Consider the following 23,256-nt stretch of genomic DNA (forward strand, 5'->3'; position numbering starts at 1 on the left):
AAGGCAATACGAAAACGTCAGTGAAGAAAGGAAAATAAGGTAATATTATAAGGGACAAAGAATAACAGGCACTCCATTTTCGCATCTGAGGGAGAAGTAAAACTTATTTAAAAAATAAATTAAAAAAACGCACCAGGTCAAGAAATTAGAGGGCAAACAATACGGTTCTTACAGCACAGTTATTGAGTACAGAAGGAGTGTGTTTTTCAATGTGGGTGGTGATAGGAGGGAATTTGACTACGTAAAAACGGAAAAAAGATGGGAGGGATGGGTAAGCGGATGCGGAAGTCAAGGCAAAGTACATGGCCTTAAAGGTTTTGCCGGCAGTGACGGAATTCTGGTGCTGAGGGTATGACTGCAACATCGACATAAGAGAGGAGAGCTCAAATCTGGATTATGTAGTTGTGGAAGGTAATGGAGGGTAGCAGTACCCACGTTCAGTCGCTTCGTAGTGTCAGTTTTCTGTAGGCTTTCTGCTGAATGGTGGGCAGGTCGGTTTCCGTGTTAGCTGCTCGTCCAGCGTCAGTCTGAGGCGATTCAGGGTGCGAGTACAAATTAATCGCAACTGCATCAAAGCAACATCACGAAATTACTGTTAAAACAGGAACTGACAGACGATTGTAAGGAACACACGCACACAAACATCAGTTACGTACACCAACAATTCACCGAGCAAATAAGCAGCAGTCAGTAAATACGGTAGAATGCTCCAAAGTTTTGGTTGTGCATTTTGGTGTAAACTTGAAGTGGAAGAAGTACGTAACTAAGCTTCTTAAACAGTTAAGTTCAGCTATTTTTGCTCTCCGTACAGTTGCTAATCTTCGAAACAAACGAATGAACCTCCTGCATATTTTTCATATTTCTACTCAGTAATGTCTTATGGAATAACTTATTGGTGGCCGGCCGGAGTGGCCGAGCGGTTCTAGGCGCTACAGTCTGGAACCGCGCGACCGCTACGGTCGCAGGTTCGAATCCTGCCTCGGGCATGGATGTGTGTGATGTCCTTAGCTTAGTTAGGTTTAAGTAGTTCTAAGTTCTAGGGGACTGATGACCTCAGCAGTTGAGCCCCATAGCACTCAGAGCCATTTGAGCCACTTCTTGGTGTAACTCACCATTTAGAAATAAAGTACTGATTGCGCAATAACAAGCAGTGGCAATAATATGCCGAGTTCACCCGCAGTATCACGTAGGTACGTTTTTAAGGAGCTAAGCACTTTAACTGTGCTATCACAATACAGATATTCGCTAATGAACTTCGACATACATAATAAATTACAATTTGAAAAGAACAGTGATATCCATTCCTACTACAGAAAAGGGTAAGTGACATTTATTATCATTATTCAAGGTGTAAAAGCTGAGAAGGAGTTCAATGTGCAGCAATAAAAATGTTTGTCGATTTTAAATCTAACTGAAAACCATTTCTCCTGGAGTACTTCTTCTAATTCACTGAGAAGTTTCTATTTAAAAACTGTTAGGCAGTAAAAAAACTTGTTTTTAAGTGCATTTACATGAGTTGGACTATAAAAAAGATGATGTGTTGATTAATGTTAACATTAATCAGGTATAGATATCTTGTAAACTTACCCGCTTTACACTATTTCGATAAAAGAATCGTTCAGACGATCTATGGTTATAACTAACTAATTAACTAAATGATGCTTCTTGAGCATACCAGGCACGACTTGTCTGGATTATTATCTCTTGTGTTTTTACTCTTATCATAGTGTGAAACCATTTCTTGGGCAGAACCTAAGTCATAAGAATAGCAGGTAAAAAACGTGGCAAAAGTGTTTACTTCGTGTAATGACGATTCTCGTCTCGATTCATCAAGTACTACAGCGAAATCAATAGAAAAATTTAAACTTGCTTCTTTCTGTATGCTTCAACTGCAGCGTGCATAACTCCCACTACCTTTGCATCACGCTGTCCTCTATGTTCGGAACCTTTGGATATTCATGAAGTGACGTCGAACTCGTAGACGTCTCCAGGGAGGGAAGTCAACCGCTCGCTCGCCTTTTCCAGGTCCGAAATGTCCAGAGTGGCGATGGAGGCGATGATCTCCGGCTTCAGCAAGTCCTCCGTCATCATGGTGGACAGGCTGGCCGTCTTTGCCACTCTGCTCCTCTGCACGCTGTTCGGGTACAGGATGGTCGCGTCCAAGGTACGAGCGGCGAATGTGCTTAAAACAATTTTATTACAGACTCACACATTTTGAAAAAAGAAAGAGTGTTCCAACAAAATCTATACTGACGTGATTTGGTAGCGAAAGGTGCTCTGTTTCTTACGACTAATAAAATTAATATTTAAGCTGCGTATGAAAAAGTAGACGGTCGGGTAAAAGTGCAGCCTAGTAGAGTTCTGGCTCGACAGCTTCTTGAGCATGAGCTGCGTATGAAAAAGTAGACGGTCGGGTAAAAGTGCAGCCTAGTAGAGTTCTGGCTCGACAGCATGTCTAAGGGGTGTTTTCACGCCGCTCGGTTTATCAGCATTTGAGCAACGTGGATGTAGAATCGATAGATTTTACTGAGTGTCCTCTTAATTGACGAGAATCGCAAAATACAGCGACATTTACAAATGTAACAGGTATAATAGGAAATTCAAATAATTGAAGACGACAAGTATTTATGATTAAAATTGAATAAAGTTTTTTTTATTCAAATAAAACTGAATTCACTAGTGAATGGCGGTCTCACAAAAGAGAGATATATTAAAAACAGTTTTGACGAGTACGCTTCGTCAAAAATACATCTCAAACCTTCTTGCAACATTAATTTACACAAAGAAAAAACGTTTATTAATTAAAATTAAAATGAAGTGGCGATTTATTCTGAATCGTCTTTTGACGACGTTTGACCTAATGCACTCATAATTTACAATATATACGCCTTACTCACATGGAAGAAACCTTCATTAATTGCCAATTTAAATAAATTTAATGTAAATATCAAAAACATTTAACACTGCGAAACAACCAAGACAGAAAACAGGTCGTCCACGTGCCGATACTGCGCTGATTTCATAGTACATGGGCGTGCGGAAAAGTAATGCCTCTGAACTTTCCTATAGGTAAACTGAAAGCTTTTTAAATAACACAAACGTCATTACCATTACAAGTATACTCTTCAAGTCTACGTATTTATTGCTCAAAATAGGGACCTGTGAAGTACACATTTTTCCCAACGAGAGACCAGTTTGTTCGTACCATCACTGTAGAACAGAGTCCAGCACGACCGTGCAGGCGAACACAAAAATTGAGATTTGCCGAGCACCGCCTAACTGGGTAGGCTGCCCGTACTACACTCCGTTCGTCATAAAAATATACCTGATGTAAACAAACACAAACGCGACTATTGGTCAGCAGCCGTAGCTCTCCTACACTGGTGTCGTTACGCTCCTGGAAGTAGGTCCTACTTATGTATTAGATATATTATTACTAAGTTACGTTAAATGAAACTTGAATATCTGTTGTGGACTGGCAAGACAGCCAATCCACTATGGCGGGAAGCCGAAAGGCACGCATTTAAGCTCACGCAGGCTGGCGTGAGGTCTGGAACAGGACAAGGTCTTGAGACTAGCAAAAAAGGTACGTAGCTTCTGGAATACTTAACTTTAATCCATAATTGGTGAACATCGCTCTTGACGGTACATGTTTTACAGAATCAATATTGACTGGTAATAGCGCCTTGCTAGGTCGTAGCAAATTACGTAGCTGAAGGCTATGCTAACTATCGTCTCGGCAATTGAGAGCGTAATTTGTCAGTGAACCATCGCTAGCAAAGTCAGCTGTACAACTGGGGCGAGTGCTAGGACGTCTCTCTAGAGCCGTATGGCGGCGTTCGGTCTGCAATCACTGATAGTGGCGACACGCGGGTCCGACGTATACTAACGGACCGCGGCCGATTTAAAGGCTACCACCTAGCAAGTGTGGTGTCTGGCGGTGACACCACATTCCTCCCCCGCAAATCGGCGTACGGTTGTGTTATAAGGCTTCCGCCCGCCGTGGGGAGGACCCCATATTGACGTATGCGACGAGGTGGGGAGCCTAACAACAGGCGAGGCTGTGCCACCCGCACCCTGCCATTCGGTCCGAGGGGAGCTAGGAAACGCCTGAAAACCTACTCCAGGGTGCACGCCAACATGCGGTGTATGCGCCCGTAGAGAGGAGGGGCCGAAGGGTCGACCTCCATCGCGTCGGGGCACCCGACGGGCGAAGACGCCACGTGGTCCGGAGCGGGCAAGAAGTCCATGGCGGAGGAAAACGGGTCACGGGAAGCGATCGGCGGCGCGTGACCCAGGGAGGCGCCCGGCGGTTGCAGCGATGCGGCCACTGCGGGCGTCGCCGGCGGAAGAACAGGCGGCGGCGGCGGCGCGTCGCCATGGGTCAAAATGGAAGGCAGCGTCGGTAACACCTGGGGCTGAGGCGAGCCAGTAGATGGGTCCCCAGGGCGCTGACCGGACGGCACCGTCGCTGAAAGCAGACGGGGAGCGGCAGAACCCGTGCGACGTCAGAGGCGCAGCTGATTGAGATGCCGACGCACCTCACCAGAGGCCCCCAAAACCAGATACGTAACGCGGCCGAGGCAGCGAAGAATGCGCCCTTCGAGCCAACGCCGTGAACCTCGATAGTTACGATAGTAGACAACGTCGCCCGGAGCAAAAGCAGGTGTCTGCCGCTGCACAGGAACCTGATGCGGCGGATGTAGCAAAGACATCAAGGTTCGATGAGGACGACCGTGGAGCAACTCAGCCGGCGAGCGACCTTCTCGGGGTTGAGAGCGATACGAGGACAAAAAGAGCAATAACGCGTCCTCCCGAGAATGCGACTTCAACTTCAACATCTGTGACTTGAAAGTCCGGACCAATCGTTCAGCGGCACCGTTTGACTGAGGCGAAACCGGCGCGGATGTCAGATGTTGAATACCATTGGCCTTGCAGAAGGACTGAAATTCTGCGGACATGAATTGTGGGCCATTGTCGGAAACAATAGTCTGTGGAAGACCTTCAATGCAAAAGATGGCAGATAACGCTTGGATGGTGGCAGATGACGTCGTGGAAGACATCCGGACAACATAAGGAAAATTACTGAATGAATCTACCACAACCAACCATCGAGCATTCCAGAATGGACCAGCAAAATCGATGTGTAAGCGTTGCCAAGGGAAGTGGCTGTTGGCCATGCAAAGAATTTCCGCGGTGGTGCGGATTGTTGTTCGGCACACGCCATGCAAGAAGAGCACATTTTCGTAATCGCAGCATCGATTCCGAACCAAATGCAGTGCTGACGAGCAAGTTGTTTCGTTCTCACTATACCCCAATGTCCTTGGTGGAGAAGCCGTAAGACAGAGGACTGTAACGAACGTGGGACCACGACCCTGGACTGATCATTATCAGAACGCAACAGCAAAACACCACGTCGTACAAAAAGTCTCTCCTTGTGAGCAAAGAATCGGCGAACCAACGGATCCTCGATCCGTGACTTTGACAGGGGCCATTGCGTGGCAACAAAACGCAGAACGGTAGCAAGGACAGGGTCAGCAGCTATGGCTGTAGCTACACGACGAAAATCAATCAGAAACGATTCGACCACGTCATCGGTTTCCGCATCAATGAACATGCAAGCAAGTTCGGAGGAATCGAATGCTCTATCCTCAGCAACAGGCAAACGGGACAACGCATCGGCGTTTCCGTGCTTAGTAGTGGACCGATACAAGATATCGTAGCGGTACTGCGAGAGGAAAATAGACCAGCGAATGAATTTCTGCGCTGTACGTGGAGGTACAGGCTTGTTCGGATGAAGAAGCGACGTCAAAGGTTTGTGGTCTGTGATGATGGTAAAGTGACGACCATACAAGAAATCATGAAACTTAATAACACCAAATACGAGAGCCAAAGCTTCTTTCTCGATCTGTGAATAATTTCTTTGCGCAGACGAGAGCAATTTGGACGCAAAGGCAATAGGGCGATCATGCGTTCCATCTTTGTGCGCAAGCACAGCACCGACCCCGAAATCCGATGCATCCACCATCAACAAAAGGGGTTTCTGGGGATCGAATGGCGTAAGGCAAGTATTGGAAAGCAACGCCGATTTCAACTGGCGAGAGGCGCGTGCGCATTCCGTCGTCCAGACGAACGGAACACCTTTACGGCGTAAGCGATGAAGCGGAGCTGAAATGGAAGAGGCGTGGCGCACATAGCGATGATAATAATTGATTTTTCCCAGCACACTCTGTAGCTGCTTCAAATTCTGCGGCGAAGGCAAGTCTTATACGGCACGGAGGTGCTCGGGACTGGGATGTATGCCTTGGGCATTGATTACATGTCCCAGGTAGGGTAAGTCACGAGCAGAAAACACACATTTGTCCTTCTGCAAGCGAAGATCATTTTATCGCAAGGCCTGAAATAATGTTCTGAGATTGGCTAAATGTTCTTCTTCCGTCTTTCCGGAGATCACAATATCGTCCAGATAGTTTGCTGCAGTAGGGACCGACGCACAAACAGTTTGCAGATATTGCTGAAACAATGCAGGGGCGGATGCACACCCGAATGGCAGTCGTTTGAATCGATACAAACCAAGATGCGTGTTAACCACCAAAATGCGCTGGGAGTCTTCGTCCACCGGTATTTGCAAGTACGCATCTGCTAGGTCCAACTTCGAAAAATATTTACCCGGGCACAGTTTGTCAAGAAGATCTTCTGGGCGGGGTAAAGGAAAAGTTGCAATCACTAGTTGTGGATTCACCGTTGCCTTGAAGTCCACACAAAGTCTCAATTTTCCGGAAGGTTTTGGCAAAATTACTAAGGGTGATGCCCAGAGAGAAGCCTGCACACGTTCAATCACACCTTGTGATTCCAAATCGTTTAACGTTCTTGCAACCTCAGCACACAATGCGTGGGGAACATTGCGCGCTCTGAAGAATTTCGGTTGCGCGTTTACTTTCAGTTCCAAATGTGCTTTATAGTTCTTAGTGCAACCAAGGCCCGGTGCAAAAATGTCTGTAAACTCTTCACATAGACGAGAAACACTGTCTGAAGGCACAGTTTGGTTCACTGATAGGACCTGATTGACTATAGACAAGGTAAACAACTGAAATAAATCTAAACCAAACAAGTTCACTGCAGAAGAAGAACGAAGAACGTAAAATGACACAAGTTTTGTTTGTCCCTTGTATGTTGCAAGAAGGCTGCACTGTCCTAACACAGGGATTGCTTGTCCTGAATAACTACGTAACTTAACATTTGCGGCACACAATGGAGGTGTGCCCAGCTGTTTGTACGTGTTCCGATTGATCAGTGAAACTGCAGCTCCGGTATTGAGCTGGAATGGTATCACTTTGTCATTAAAGTCCAAATCTACAAAAAGTTTATTGTCCTGCTGACGACAAGAGCGACTGTCTTGTGCAACGTGAACTGACACTGGTACAGAATCACTTGCTACTTGACGGGATTTCTGGCGATGTCGACGCACATTATTTGTGGGACGAACACAGTCACTGTTAGAGATAGGGGCACTGGGTGGAGTGGAATGAGCTACATGAATGTCCATGGGTGAAGTTTCACGAGCCGGAATATCCTTGGTTCGATTCCGATTCCGGCGCGAAGCAAAGGGCCTGGAGTGGTTGTGAGTGTCCGATCTGAGCTTTTTCTGGCAAACACTCTGAACATGTCCTTTTTTATTACAGAAAAAGCAAACAGCTTGGCGTGACGGGCAATTCTCACGCGAATGTCTAGTAGCACACCGCGGGCATGATTTTAGCACTGCATTGGCTTGCTTGCGCGGCACACGTGGTGGAGAGATTGGCGGCAGCTGTGCGGACGGGCGCGAGGGCTGTTTACTGTTCCGTGCAGCTCGCGCGGTGGGCCGGTTAATGTGACACACGGCTGGTGAAGTTTCAAATGATTTCTGAGCAAAGTCAAGTGTGTCCTGCCGATCCAATATGTCCATCACTTGTTGAAGGGAGGGATTGACTAGTTTCAAAATCTGTTCCCATATACGAACATCAGAAACGTTCTGTGCAATTGCATCACGTACCATTGTATCTGAATAAGGGAGTCCACATTGACACTCAAAAGCACAATCCCTAGTAAGGCCTTGCAAAGTTACAACCCACTCTCTATTAGTCTGACCTGCCGTACATTTTGTACGAAAGAAGGTATACCTTTTTGCAACTACATTGACTGAGTCTTTAAAATATGCATCTAATGCAGACAAAATTTCGTCGTAGGACAGAGTTGCTACGTCGCGTCGGGGAAACAAATTCACTATCACACGGTACGTTTGGATGCCTACGGCGGAAAGGAGAAAAGGCTGCTGCTCATACCTTGAATTCTGTAGGGGGCGAGATGGAATCCAAATTGGCGTGACCATCAACGTTTTTCTTAATCACCTTTTAGCTACATAGTTTTTATTTCAAAAATCGTGTAGAGTCAGAGTCTCTGCAACGGGCTTAAACGCTACTTGGGCTGTTCGTACGTACCGTGAAAGTGGTTGATACCATTCATTGCTAGAAGCAAGTTGTCCTTAATGTTTTCACAAGATTACAGAATAAAATCAGCTTTGACGTTTTCTTGAGAAACAGTTTGAATTAAATATAAGGGAGGAAGGATAAATGTGGTGTGTGGCGTAACCGATAGCATCATGGACTCTCACTCGTAGTTAATTATGAGTGACAATTCGAAACCCGTCGGAGGACACAAATTTTTTCGTTCGGTTTGAATACCTAAATCCTTTAAAAGCGAAACTCATCAGATATATGGTATCCAACTCATACTTGGTCATCGTTATCAAGAAAAATACCCGTCTTCTAGATTCAAATATCATATCGCACGCAAAATTCTGGTTTTCATTGAAAATACACATTCTTAGTTATTGATCTTTTATAAAAGATTCCTGAAGTTAAGAAACCATTACACAATTACATTGTTTGGAGAAAAATGAATAACTAAATACTCTTTGTTTGCCGGCCTGAGTGGACGAGCGGTTCTAGGCGCTGTAGTCTGGAACCGCACGATCGCTACGGTCGCAGGTTCGAATCCTGCCTCGGGCATGGATGTGTGTGACGTCCTTAGGTTAGTTAGGTTTAAGTAGTTCTAAGTTCTAGGGGACTGATGACCTCAGATGTTAAGTCCCATAGTGCTCAGAGCCATTTGAACCATTTTTTGAACTCTTCGTTTGAATATGCCCATTGTTTTGTAGGACAGATTTGGTCTCACATGAGCCAGAGTGATAAGCGTCGTAGAAACACGGAAAACAATAATTTTCACGGCGTCGATCACACTGTACACATGCTGCATATTTACAGTTGCCACTTGAACACTGCAATCTGAACCCAACAGAACTGATCTGGAGCCAAGTTAAGGGATTTGTCGCGAGAAATTAGAAGACATTTAAGCTGCCAAAGTTACTGGAACTAGTGCACGAAGCTGTGTGGCACATCTCTGCTGATCGATGGCGAAATGCAGAACAGCGCCTCATAAAATAGGAGGAAATGTGGACTTTTTAGTTGCTTGGGATTCTGTTGATGATGATTATGTTTGGTTTGAGGGGCGCTCCACTGCGCTGTCATCAGCGTCCAAATTTCTACACAGTCCAGTTCGAGCCACTGTCACGAATGATGATGATGAAATGATGAGGACAACAGAAACACCCAGCCCCCAGCAGAGAATATCTCCAACCCGGCCGGGAATCGAACCCGGGACCCCGTGATCTAGAGGCAGCAACGCTAGCCACTAGCCCACGAGCTGCGATCTTGGGACTGTTGCTGGTCGCCGGCCGTTGTGGCCGAGCGGTTCTAGGCGCTGTAGTCTGGAACCGCGAGACCGCTACGGTCGCAGGTTCGAATCCTGCCTCGGGCATACATGTGTATGGTGTCCATAGGTTAGTTAGGTTTAACTAGTTCTACGTTCTAGGGGACTAATGACCTCAGAAGTTGAGTCCCGTAATGCTCAGAGCCATTTGAAACATTTTTTTTTTTTTTTTTTTTTTGCTGATCGCCTCGTTATCAACGTAGCAGTACTGAAATGTATTCCTCGGAGTCCGATATGGAAGGAGTCCAGAGATTACCAGACGACTGACTGTAGTACCTTCAGTGGCTTCAATATTTAACAATGTGGTAAAATCCCATCAGTGCGCACATAGCCCATGCAAAAAATTACCACTGTTAAAGTCAGGAATTCTTATCACTCTTGTTTTTAATTGCAACACTATGTTAACTAAGATCGAGAATTTGTTGTGTTCCGTCCGATCACATAACAAGCGTATCGTCTGAGTTTTACCATATATTATTACGGCGTGTTTCAAAATTAAATGACATTCAAAGCTATATTGTTCTCTGCTCGTCTCTTTTTACATGCTTACTACAACTGTCCACAACACTGGAGGTTAGTTGGATCACTTGCCTGCCCAGTGCTGTCCAAGTTAAATGCGCCAGTAAAACTTAGTCTATGTGGGCGTAACGCGCAGCATAAAACGTATTCTCACTATCGTACTTGACTGTACTCGAGAAAGCTTGGCTTCCGCTCCACGTGAAACGAAATCCAATGAGGTTCCAGCATACGCGGAGGAATACATAGTGTATTGCTTACATCAGGTTTATTGTTATGATGAACGGTGTATAGTTACTTTTGGCTGAGTATAGAAGCCAATACTGAAATCTAGGCAATGTTCGATTCCGAAAACGTTAAACGAGTCTTTATCTCTGCATGACTACGTCCAGCACAGACTTCACGTTCGTTGTCTGCTTGTAACCGCGCAGCGTGAGGAAGTGAAAGAAGTAAGAAGTAAGACTGGGACCAATGCGTACGCGCAGAGGAAACGAGAGGATGTAAAACGTATGGAATAAACATCTGTCTGTTGTTGACGAAAACAGAATCTCTATGGGAACATATCGTACATAAACTGATGTACACAACTGTGGTTCGAGTTGTGAACGTCTCATTCAGACAAACACAGTTCTAAGGAACCCCGTATAGGGACAGGTCCTTCAGGAATACCGACAGTATAAAAACGGTATAGCGCTGAAGTTTGTTCCAATGAGTGCTAAAGATATGACACTTTTTAATTCTGTTACTGGTGACGGTTTCAAAGAACTAGACCACGAATTAATCTAGATGCACATCATCGAGAAGTCTGTGTTTCAAATGTCATGCCCATCCTTCTACTGTAAGCCGACATGTGAAAGGACAGCCCGATGCAGTTCGAAACAGCATAAAACTTTGGCTTACTGAGGAAGTACTTCATAAAACACGTTTTAAGACAGATGATATGTGGACAAACGCGTACGATAATGTGCATAATTTGAAGCTGACAAGCACATTACACAAACACAAATCAAATATACAAAAGACAATGACTGACTGGAACATTTCGCCAGATATGTTGCATATTTTTTTTTTTCCTCCGACCAGGGTGCCAATGAAATAAAAGCTTCGGAAAATCACAAATGGCTTTCTTCTGCTGCTCATTGTACAACAGCTCTTACCTACGCTTCCGATGAAGGTTACTTATCGTTAAATGATGCCGCGAATATCGCAGCGACAATAAACACTGCAGAATACGTTATACTGTACACGAAGGAAAGCGTCTCCCTGCTCATCTTTGAAACAAGAGGTCAGCATACGCTGGAACCGCTTGTGTACCCTATACTAGTAGATTCCTTACACAGTCAGTATAACGAGGTTGCTGTTTTACTGAAGGAAAAGAATTTTGCTTACAAGTTACAGGGATACGACAATGAACTTGTAGGAAAAATTTTAGTTTTCCAGAAACTATTTAAAGAAAGCACATATGAGTTTGTCGGCAACAGAAGAACCTATAGTCCAGTTAGTTCTTCATTGATTTCATGAAAGTCAACACATCTACATTGTCAAAGATAATCACTGTGAGGTGAGTTTAATTACAGTAATTGCAAGTAAGGTCCCACTATGATACGAGGAAAGTATAGATTTTTAATTAAAAAGTTTATCTGATATATACTGGCAGTCCTGTATTTGTTAACAGGTTATACAGGGGATTAAAAACCGAGACCTGAGTTTTCTACGTGAGAAGGTTGTAATCACGTCCAAAAATAAAACTGCTAAGTTCGTTTGGCCTTCTTCCCGTATCCCAATATTTTCGGCACAAATGAAAAGCAGGAAATTCCTATCAGTGTGCGAGGAATGTGTGCAAGCTTTTCAGGCACAACACGCAACCATTAACGTAATCGTTTGTATTGTTAGTGCATAGTATCTTATAGCGAAACTGAAATATTATAGTTGGTATAATACTTCATTAACGTAAAACACATTTCTTCCGGGTACACTTTCGTGGTTTCCAGATTACATCAGTTTTGTATTACTTCTCACTCTGTCGTTTATTAAAAAGAACCATGAAGTGCTGTGCCATCGCCAGCCAGAAAGAGAGATTTTTTCAAGGATTGGAAGAACAATAAATCCTCCGCAGCAGGTGAATTAGATTACTATATTTCACCCTGGCGATGATTGCATCTTAAAATGGTGGAGCAGACATGAAAATGATCTACCAAGTCGCGCTGCAGTCGCAAGACGAATTTCATGTATGCCAGCAACAAGGGCACGTTGTGAACGGTGCTTTAGTAATACTGGAATGTTGTTAACAAACCGCCGCACCAAATGAAGTCCAGAACGCGGCAGTGATCTACTGCTGATCAACGGTAACTATAAAACTTTCTTTTCTTGTAAACAAGAGAAAATTGTGAAAAGTTGCAAAAAAAATGGTTCAAATGGCTCTGATCACCATGGGACTCAACATCTGTGGTCAATGAGACTTGGGGGTGCGCTGATGACAGAAAGCATGGGTCACATTTCAGTGGTGTCGGTGGAGTCTACCACCAGGACGGGTTTCACTAGACATGGCCTGCACCTCAATAGGTATGGGAAGGGGAGGCTGGCAAAGCTTATAGGTGACAGCGTAGGTGGGGGTGGTGGGATCACTCATGGGAAAATTCCTGCAGTAGTGGGTGATAGAGCTGCACCTTTTTTGGATTGAAGTCAGCTAATAGGTATTCCTGCTTAAGGGAAGTCTCTATAACAAAGGAACCGCTTTTGAAAAACCTTAGGTATCCGAGTAATGAGGGAATTAGTATATTTCATCAAAATATACAAGGTATTAGAGATAAAGTTAGTGAACTACTTATAGATGTTGACTCTGAAATTATTGGTATATCTGAACACTTCTTAAATAAGGAGATAATTCAGAGGCTTCCTTTACCAGGATACAGGTTGGCTGCCAGCTTTTCTAGGAGCTCTTTGCGGTGTGGGGGAGTAGCCATGTATGTGAAAAACGGCATCCCATTTGAGTCAATTGATGTTTCAAAGTACTGCACTGAAAAGGTGTTTGAATGTTGTGCAGGTGTGGTTAAATTTAGTGAAGCTAAACTTCTAACTGTTGTTATTTATAGATCCCCAGACTCCGATTTCACAACATTTTTGCTAAAGCTAGAGGAGGTTGTTAGTTCACTTTATAGGAAATACAATAAGTTAGTTATATGTGGTGACTTCAATATTAATTGTATAAGTGATTGTGCAAGGAAAAGGATGCTGGTAGACCTCCTTAATTCATATAATCTTATGCACACCGTATTCTTTCCAACAAGAGTGCAAGGGAACAGTAGAACAACCATAGACAAAATTTTTGTTCATTCCTCATTACTAGAAGGGCATTCTGTTAGCAAAAAGGTGCATGGCTTTTCAGATCATGATGCACAAATTTTAACTCTAAAAGATTTTTGTGCTGCGTCAGATGTTAAATATAGTTATCAACTTTTTAGGAAAGCTGATCCAGTTGCTGTTGTAAACCTTATCAAGGAACAAGAGTGGCAAGATGTTTATAGTGCTGATACAGTAGACGATAAATATAATGCTTTTCTCAAGAATTTTCTCGTGCTCTTTGAAAGTTGCTTTCCGTTAGAACGTTCAAAACAGGGTACTAGCACAGACAGGCAGCCTGGGTGGCTGACTAGAGGGATAAGAATATCTTGTAGAACAAAGTGGCAATTATATCAAAACATTAGAAACAGGCAAAATCTAAATGCAGCAGCCCATTACAAGCAGTATTGTAAGGTGCTTGAAAATGTTATTAGGAAGGCAAAAAGTATGTGGTATGCAGATAGAATAGCTAAGTCTCAGGATAAAATTAAAACCATATGGTCAGTCGTAAAGGAAGTGGCTGGTCTGCAGAGACAGGTCGAGGATATAGAATCAGTGCGTATGGGAATTCCATGTTACTGATAAGTCGCATGTATGTACAGTATTTAATAATCACTTTCTGAATATAGCAGGTGAACTAAATAGAAACCTAGTCCCAACAGGGAATCATACATCGCTCTTAGAAAAAAGTGTTCCGAGACTGTTACCTGAAATGCCCCTCCATGATACTGACAAGAGGGAGATTGAGTTAATAATTAAATCACTAAAGACCAAGAACTCTCATGGATATGACGGGGTATCTAGCAGAATACTGAAGTATTGTTCCATGTATGTTAGCCCAGTACTTAGCCATATCTGTAACTTTTCCTTTAGGAGTGGTCGGTTTCCTGATCGATTAAAGTACTCGGTAGTGAAGCCACTTTATAAAAAGGGAGACAGGGATAATGTTGACAATTTTAGACCTATTTCTATGCCATCGGTGTTTGCTAAAGTTATCGAGAAGGTTGTATATACAAGGTTACTGGAGCATTTAAATTCACATAATTTGCTGTCGAATGTACAGTTTGGTTTTAGAAATGGTTTAACAACTGAAAATGCTATATTCTCTTCCGTGAAATCTTCTCGGGTGATCAGCCGAGTAAAGGCGTCGTCTTTTCGAAGGGTTTCCATCATCTTCAAGCGAAGTGTTGAGATGCTGTGTTGCGCGGTCCTATTCTAATCAAGACGCACCCTGATGGCACCTTGGGTCACGCTGTGTATAGGAAGAAGACACATACGGATTTATACCTTCATGCACAGAGTTGCCACCACCCAGCACAACGCAACTCAGTGCTTAACACACTTGTGCACAGGGCCAAGTCTATCTGTGATGATGACAGCCTACCTGCAGAGTTACAACACCTAAGGAAGACCTTCCGCAGCAACGGTTATAATGAGACGCAAATCTCGCGCGCCCTACACAAGAGCAGGAAGGTAGACACACCAGAAGAAGAAGATGAGACCAGATGCCTGGCATTTCTACCATACGCGGGACCGCCAACAGCCAAGATTGCCCGCATTCTGGAGAAACACAACATCAAGACAATTTTTCATGCCCCTAGTAAAATTAAGGACATACTTGGCTCAGTCAAAGACCACCTAGGACTGCAGACTCCGGGCGTATACAGTATTGAATGTGAATGTGGTACGAAATACATCGGACAAACGCAGCGCTGCATCACGCAGAGGCGCTCGGAACACATTAGAAATGTACGCCTTGGTCAGACAGAAAAATCGGCGGTAGCGGAACATAACCTTAACGAAGGACACACCTTCCTCTTTGAGGGTACGAAGAAGCTGTGTGACGCTAAAGGATTTTGGGATTCAGTTTTCAAAGAGGCTGTAGAAATTCGCTTGAACAGCAACCTGATCAATCGAGACACTGGTTTCCAACTTAGTACAGCTTGGAATCCCGCAATAACTAAAATTAGAAGAGAACGCTCCGGCACGAAGACCGTAGCGGCCACAGACGTATTAGGAACCGGCAGGGACTCGACGCCCGGTCCGCGCCGCGAACCCTCCACCACTGGCGCGGCGGCCGATTCCGCAGGTACCTGATTGGTCGGCGCCCGGAATCAGTCACTGGTCCAGGAGCCCTTATAGGACCGCGCAACACAGCATCTCGACACTTCGCTTGAAGATGATGGGTACGAAACCCTTCGAAACGTTGCGAGAAGACGACGCCTTTACTCGGCTGATCACCCGAGAAGATTTCACGAATGGAATACGCCGAGAAAGTCTCAAATCACATGCTATATTCTGTTTTCTCGGTGAGGTTTTGGACGGATTAAATAAAAGGTTGCGAACGCTAGGTGTTTTCTTTGATTTAACGAAGGCTTTTGGCTGTGTTGACCACAAAATATTACTGCAGAAGTTGGACCATTATGGAGTAAGGGGAGTAGCTTACAATTGGTTCGCCTTTCGCCTCTTACTTTAAGAACAGAAATCAGAAGGTAATTCTCCGCAATATTGAGAGTGGTAGCGATGTTCAGTCCTAATGGGGCACTGTTAAGTGGGGCGTTCCCCAAGGGTCGGCGCTGGGGCCACTGCTATTTCTTATTTATATAAGTGATATGCCTTCTAGTATTACAGGTGATTCAAAAATATTTCAGTGTGCTGATGACACCAGCTTGGTAGTGAAGGATCTTGTGTGTAATATTGGAACAGTATCAAGTAATGTAGTGAAAGTGTACCGTCTTACCTCCTTGCCTAGGGACGCCAGATGAAAGTTGATGTCGTCAAGCCCTGAATCAAAATTGCGCAACAGATAACTGTGGAGGGGAGCTTGAGAGCGCTACCTAGAGAGCGTGCCCTTTCTGTACGATACTAGCCAAGGGGCTGGAGAGCTCAAACGCTGATGTGTGGGTCCCTGCATTCTATAGCTTTTATTTTAAATAAATTCCTTTAACTTGACTTCTTTGTGATTTTTAAGGTATGTTAAAGATTGATGACAGTTGATTTCCTATTTATTTTAAACATTATCACTCGACTTTACAGCGATAGCAGCAATTGTTTCAGTTTACAGATATTACAATTTTACAACTTATATCTCTGGTATATTATATACCAATCTGCACGCACATTTCTACGGGTAAGACGGAATTGCGTTGGCCAAATGTATACCACCAAAGTCTCCCAATATTTTACATGGGACATTCACTATCTGAGGAGGATAACGGGCAAACTGGGGACCAGATACTTTAACGCAGGGGGTCAAATTTCCGGAATTAAACGAGCACATTCATTACCTTACACAATCGGAAGCTGGAAATAAAAGAATTAGTACAAATATTCAAATATTCCATGCGTGAACATTGAAACAGACGCACTGAGGGCACGTCTGCTCACTTAGCCGTCTTCTGTAACACTCCCAGAATATGGCGGGCACCCGGAGGTCTTCCTGGGCCCCGGTGGAGAGGGTGGTCGAACCACTTGGCCGTGACCAACCTCTCCACCCCAAATATTGTGACACTGGAAAGTCTTTGACTTTTACCTGCCTGTGCTGTCTCTCTGATCGCCTAGCCAGGAGTAAGGTTGGCACTACTATACTACAGAACTACTTCCCAACTAAGATTTGGCCACGCTTTACGGAGAGGTGTGAAGAGGATTAGGAAAGTTCATTTGCAGATTCACATCCACGTGCAAGAAATGCATAATACACTTCACATATAAATACGTATTATGAAGCCTGACACATTTCTTTCCACCCGTCCACACGGGTTCTGTTGCACCCGCGGCCGGCCGCGTCGTGTAATAAAATTGGCGGCGGAGTCGCCTCTGTTTCTATTCCCCGGTGCGAGCGTGCAGCGAAACCTGCTGCTTATAGAGCGGAAACTACTGTTCCGTTTCAGTAGTTCATGAAATAAGTTCGTGGCTTGTGGAAAATAATTTGATGCTAAATCACAGTAAGACTCAGTTTTTACAGTTTCTAACTCACAATTCAACAAGAACCGATATTTTGATGAGACAGAATGGGCATATTATAAGCGAGACGGAACAGTTCAAGTTCCTAGGCGTTCGGATAAATTGTAAGCTGTCGTGGAAAGTCCATGTTCAGGATCTTGTTCAGAAACTAAATGCTGCTTTATTTACCATTAGAACAGTATCTGAAATAAGTGACAGTTAAACACGGAAAGTAGTCTACTTCGCATATTTTCATACGCTTATGTCGTATGGTATTACCTTCTGGGGTAACTCTTCTGATTCAAAAAGGGTATTTTTGGCTCAAAAACGGGCTGTTCGAGCTATATGTGGTGTAAGTTCGAGGGCCTCTTGTCGGCCCCTATTCAATAGTCTGGGAATTCTGACATTGCCCTCACAGTATATATTTTCTTTAATCTCGTTTGTTGTTAGCAATATTAGCTTATTCCCAAGAGTTAGCAGCTTTCACTCAGTTAATACTAGGCAGAAATCAAATCCGCATGTGGAATGCACTTCCTTGACTCTTGTGCAGAAAGGAGTTCAGTATTCTGCTGCATCCATTTTCAATAAGCTACCACAAGAACTCGAAAATCTTAGTAGTAGCCAAAACTCTTTTAAGTCTAAACTGAAGAGTTTCCTCGTGGGTCACTCCTTCTATTCTGTCGAGCAGCTCCTGGAAGAGCTAAAAAATTAAGCAAACTCCAGTGTTACATTGTTGATTTTCTTTATTTAAACTTACGACTTGTCGCCTAAATATGTTTCTTATATTTCATTTTATCTGTTTCTACAATCGTGTTATAATTTCATGTATTGACTCGTTCCATGACCATGGAGACTTCTCCTTAATTTGGTCCCACGGAACAATAAGTAAATAAATAAAAATAAGTAAATCAGTCCTCTAGAACTTAGAACTACTTAAACGTAACTAACCTAAAGACATCACACACATCCATGCCCGAGGCAGGATTCGAACCTGCGACCGTAGCGGTCACGCGGTTGCTGACTGAAGCGCCTAGAACCGCAAGGCGACACCGGCCGGCTGAAAAGTTACTGCTGTAAGAAAACAACGTTCTTCGTATGTTTTCTTCATAAACACAGTCGTCTCCTATATTTCAGGCATAGTATTTGTTTAATGTGTACGTAGTTTCCTATTAATAACAGGCAGAATAAGTCTCGTGATTGCTCTGGTGTACGGCAATGGGTGACATAGCACGGCGCCACGCTATAAAATTGTAGGCGCCTTTGAGGCAAATCTCGTCTCTTAATGGGAGGCAATTACGGGATTTCGAAAATGTGACCCGATAACTGTACTTTGCAGTGTCTATACGCTTCAAGTATCGTAGAGACAACTGTCGTGATATATTGGAAGCAAAATATCGTGGTAACATATGAAAGCGCCAAATGGACAAGCAAGTTTCAAGGTCACAGGACCAGTAAATTCTTGAAAACGACAACGACCAGATCGACAGGAAAAAGATACAGACTGAAGAATGAAAATAGCGCGTATTTTTTTTTCGGGAAAATAAACAGGGTACTTTAAGCTAACGTTTCCATGTGGTTGGAAACTAAAATTTACTGTTAATGTGTAATTTGTCTTTGGACCCACACTACTGACACATGGCCTTGTGAAAACCTTACATACAAAAAGTGTAGGATTGCGCAGTGAGAGATGGATGTGGGACATTGCTGGTAAAATGACGGATACAAGCAAATGTATGAGGGACTCACCTGGAGAAGAAGTTGTGATCGTGACCGTAATAAAGGTGAAACGGATGCGAGCAGGACGTGTATCCAGGGGTAATGGGCAGCAGATGGACCGAGGGAGTTCTTTGCTGGTTTACACGAGAGCTGATAGACTGAGGTGATGGAGGGTATGAAGACGACGAGGAAGCTTGCGTGTGAAAAACGGCTGCGTACGGCTGACGGCTGTAATTGGTGGAAATGTGCAGAAGCAGCCTCTGCACAGTATCAGTTGTCAAATGACGCTGAAGATAATTAAAGGCAGGAGACCCACAGCAAATAATTGGGCCGGAATTGATGAATAAATGCCAATTTAAACATTATGACCCTGTAATGGGACTGAGAAATAACTAGAGAGACAGCCAGTTCAGTGTCAGCAGATGGGGTTGCGATGAAAGCTGTCGAGATGGCGGACTCTGGAGTAAAAAGCAAAGCGGTCAGCCACGCATGGCAGGGGTCTGGAGACACACGGGAGACCTCTGTGAGGGGGGGGGGGGGGGGTGACAGGGCGAATGTGGCGCTGACGAGTCGGAATAGGCTGCTCGGAGGGCACGAGGCAACTGTCCTGCCAGCCTTGCGTTGCTGAAAAATACTAGAATTTGGCAAAAAACTGAGTCAACGAATCACAGCCCTGCATTTAAACTGAGCATGTTCAGTTTAGTACCTACACTGAAGAGCCAAAGAAACTGGTACACCTGCCTAATATTGTGGAGGACCCTGGCGAGCACGCAGAAGTGTCGCAACACGACGTGGCATAAGGGGGGGGGGGAGAGAGAGATCTCTTCTGAACAGCACGTCACAAAGCATCCCAGATGTACTCAATAATGTTCATGTCTGGGAAGTTTGGTGGCCAGCGGAAGTGTTTAAACTAAGAAGAGTATTTCTGGAGCCACTCTGTAGCAATTCCGGGCATTTGGGTGTCGCATTGTCCTGCTGGAATTGCCCAAGCACAATGGACACGAGTGGATGCAGGTGACCAGACAGGATGATTACGTACATGTCACGGGTCAGAGTCGTATCTAGACGTATCACGGGTCCCATATCACTGCAGCTGCACACACCCCACACCATTACAGAACCTCCACCAGATTGAACAGTCCCGTGATGACAAGCAGGGTCCATGGATTCATGAGGTTGTGACCATACCTGTACACATCCATTCGTCAATACAGTTTGAAACGAGACTCGTCCAACCAGGCAACGTGTTTCCAGTCACCAACAGTCCAAAGTCGGTGTTGACGCGCCCAGGCCAGGCGTAAAACTCTGTGTCGCGCAGTCATCAAGGGTACACCCGAAAGCCCATATTGATGTTTCGTTGAATGGTTTGAACGCTGACATTCGTTGTTTGCCCAACATTGAAATCTGCAGCAATTTGCGGAAGGGTTGCACTTCTGTCACGTTGAACCATTCTCTTCAGTCGTCGTTGGTCCCGTTCTTGTAGGATCTTTTTCCAACAGGAGCGATGTCGGAGATTTGAATTTTACCGAATTCCTGATATTCACGGTACTCTTGTGAAATGGTCTTACGGGAAAATCCGCACTTCATCGCTACCTCGGAGATGCTGTGCACCATCGCTCGTGCACCGATTATAACGCCGTGTTCAAACTCGCTTAAATCTCGATAACCTGCCATTGCAGCAGTAGTAACCGATCTAACAACTGCGCCAGACACTTGTCTTATTTAGGCGTTGCCGACCGCAGCGCCGTATTCTGCCTGTTTACGTCTTTATGTATTTGAATACGCATGCCTATACCAATTGGCGCCTCAGTGTATAATACTAAGGGGCTAACCCGGGACATGGTGTTCTGTGCCAGTTGCAGGTTGTCTACCTAACAACAAAATTTTGGTTCACAGTATTTCATATAATTTTAGGAGTCACCCACTCGCGGTCTAGAAACTCCTACTGTTTCCCCAGGATATGTGTCCTGAGGACTGGAGGGGCGGCGTTGGACAGTAGTAAAACAAGATGAGTTATAACTCAGTTTATTGTTCAGTATACAGGGTGTTACAAAAAGGTACGGCCAAACTTTCAGGAAACATTCCTCACGCACAAAGAAAGAAAATATGTTATGTGGACATGTGTCCGGAAACGCTTACTTTCCATGTTAGAGCTCATTTTATTACTTCCCTTGAAATCACATTAATCATGGAATGGAAACACACAGCAACAGAAGGTACCAGCGTGACTTCAAACACTTTGTTACAGGAAATGTTCAAAATGTCCTCCGTTAGCGAGGATACATGCATCCACCCTCCGTCGCATGGAATCCCTGATGCGCTGATGCAGCCCTGGAGAATGGCGTATTGTATCACAGCCGTCCACAATACGAGCACGAAGAGTCTCTACATTTGGTACCGGGGTTGCGTAGACAAGAGCTTTCAAATGCCCCCATAAATGAAAGTCAAGAGGGTTGAGGTCAGGAGAGCGTGGAGGCCATGGAATTGGTCCGCCTTTACCAACCCATCGGTCACCGAATCTGTTGTTGAGAAGCGTACGAACACTTCGACTGAAATGTGCAGGAGTTCCATCGTGCATGAACCACATGTTGTGTCGTACTTGTAAAGGCACATGTTCTAGCAGCACAGGTAGAGTATCCCGTATGAAATCATGATAACGTGCTCCATTGAGAGCAGGTGGAAGAACATGGGGCCCAATCGAGACATCACCAACAATGCCTGCCAAAACGTTTACTGAAAATCTGTGTTGATGACGTGACTGCACAATTGCGTGCGGATTCTCGTCAGCCCACACATGTTGATTGTGAAAATTTACAATTTGATCACATTGGAATGAAGCCTCATCCGTAAATAGAACATTTGCACTGAAATGACGATTGACACATTGTCGGATGAACCATTCGCAGAAGTGTACCCGTGGAGGCCAATCAGCTGCTGATAGTGCCTGCACACGCTGTACATGGTACGGAAACAACTGGTTCTCCCGTAGCACTCTCCATACAGTGACGTGGTCAACGTTACCTTGTACAGCAGCAACCTCTCTGACGCTGACACTAGGGTTATCGTCAACTGCACGAAGAATTGCTTCGTCCATTGCAGGTGTCCTCGTCGTTCTAGGTCTTCCCCAGTCGCGAGTCATAGGCTGGAATGTTCCGTGCTCCCTAAGACGCCGATCAATTGCTTCGAACGTCTTCCTGTCGGGACACCTTCGTTCTGCAAATCTGTCTCGATACAAACGTACCGCGCCACGGCTATTGCCCCGCGCTAATCCATACATTTGTAAACATTGCACTGACTGCAAAACCACGTTCGTGATGAACACTAACCTGTTGATGCTACGTACTGATTTGCTTGATGCTAGTACTGCGGAGCAATGAGTCGCAAGTCAACACAAGCACCGAAGTCAGCATTACCTTCCTTCAATTGGGCCAACTGGCGGTGAATCGAGGAAGTACAGTACATACTGACAAAACTAAAATGAGCTCTAACATGGAGATTAAGCGTTTCCGGACACATGTCCACATAACATCTTCTCTTTATTTGTGTGTGAGGAATGTTTCCTGAAAGTTTGGCCGTACCTTTTTGTAACACCCTGTATATCTCGCGACTGCGGCCTCAGTGACGGGTGCTTAGACTGTAGCGGAATCCGCTGTCACCCGTGGCAGACTCGAGGCTGCCCTGAGTTTGCTGCGTCAGCTGAAGCGTGGGCCGGCGACTCCCGGTGTGGCGGGTTACCTGCACCCCTGTCCGTAGGCGCTTCCCGTGCGACAGGTCCACTGCGAAGGAGGAGGAGTAAGTGTGGTGCGTGCGTGTTTGACTTAGACGCTGCCCTGAGTGGGATCTGTCACTGCGCTCGTTGTCCCATCAGATGGTCCTCGATGTCGGGTGCAGTGAAGTCTGATGTAGTGACGTAAACCGTTCGTGGGCCCCTGCCTA

At 44.8% G+C, this 23,256-nt stretch overlaps 1 protein-coding gene across 1 annotated transcript in view; it reads left to right on the plus strand.

Moving 5' to 3' along the window:
- Positions 1–23,256, plus strand: part of LOC124551199 (ATP-binding cassette sub-family C member 4-like) — a 197,947-nt gene that overhangs the window by 112,898 nt on the left and 61,793 nt on the right. Inside the window, exon 8 of the mRNA XM_047126190.1 lies at positions 2,026–2,164. Within this exon, the coding sequence (XP_046982146.1) occupies positions 2,026–2,164 (139 nt within the window). The remainder of the gene's footprint in view (positions 1–2,025; positions 2,165–23,256) is intronic.

This window comes from Schistocerca americana, chromosome 9 (assembly GCF_021461395.2).
Source record: "Schistocerca americana isolate TAMUIC-IGC-003095 chromosome 9, iqSchAmer2.1, whole genome shotgun sequence".
NCBI classification, from domain to species: Eukaryota; Metazoa; Arthropoda; class Insecta; order Orthoptera; family Acrididae; genus Schistocerca; species Schistocerca americana.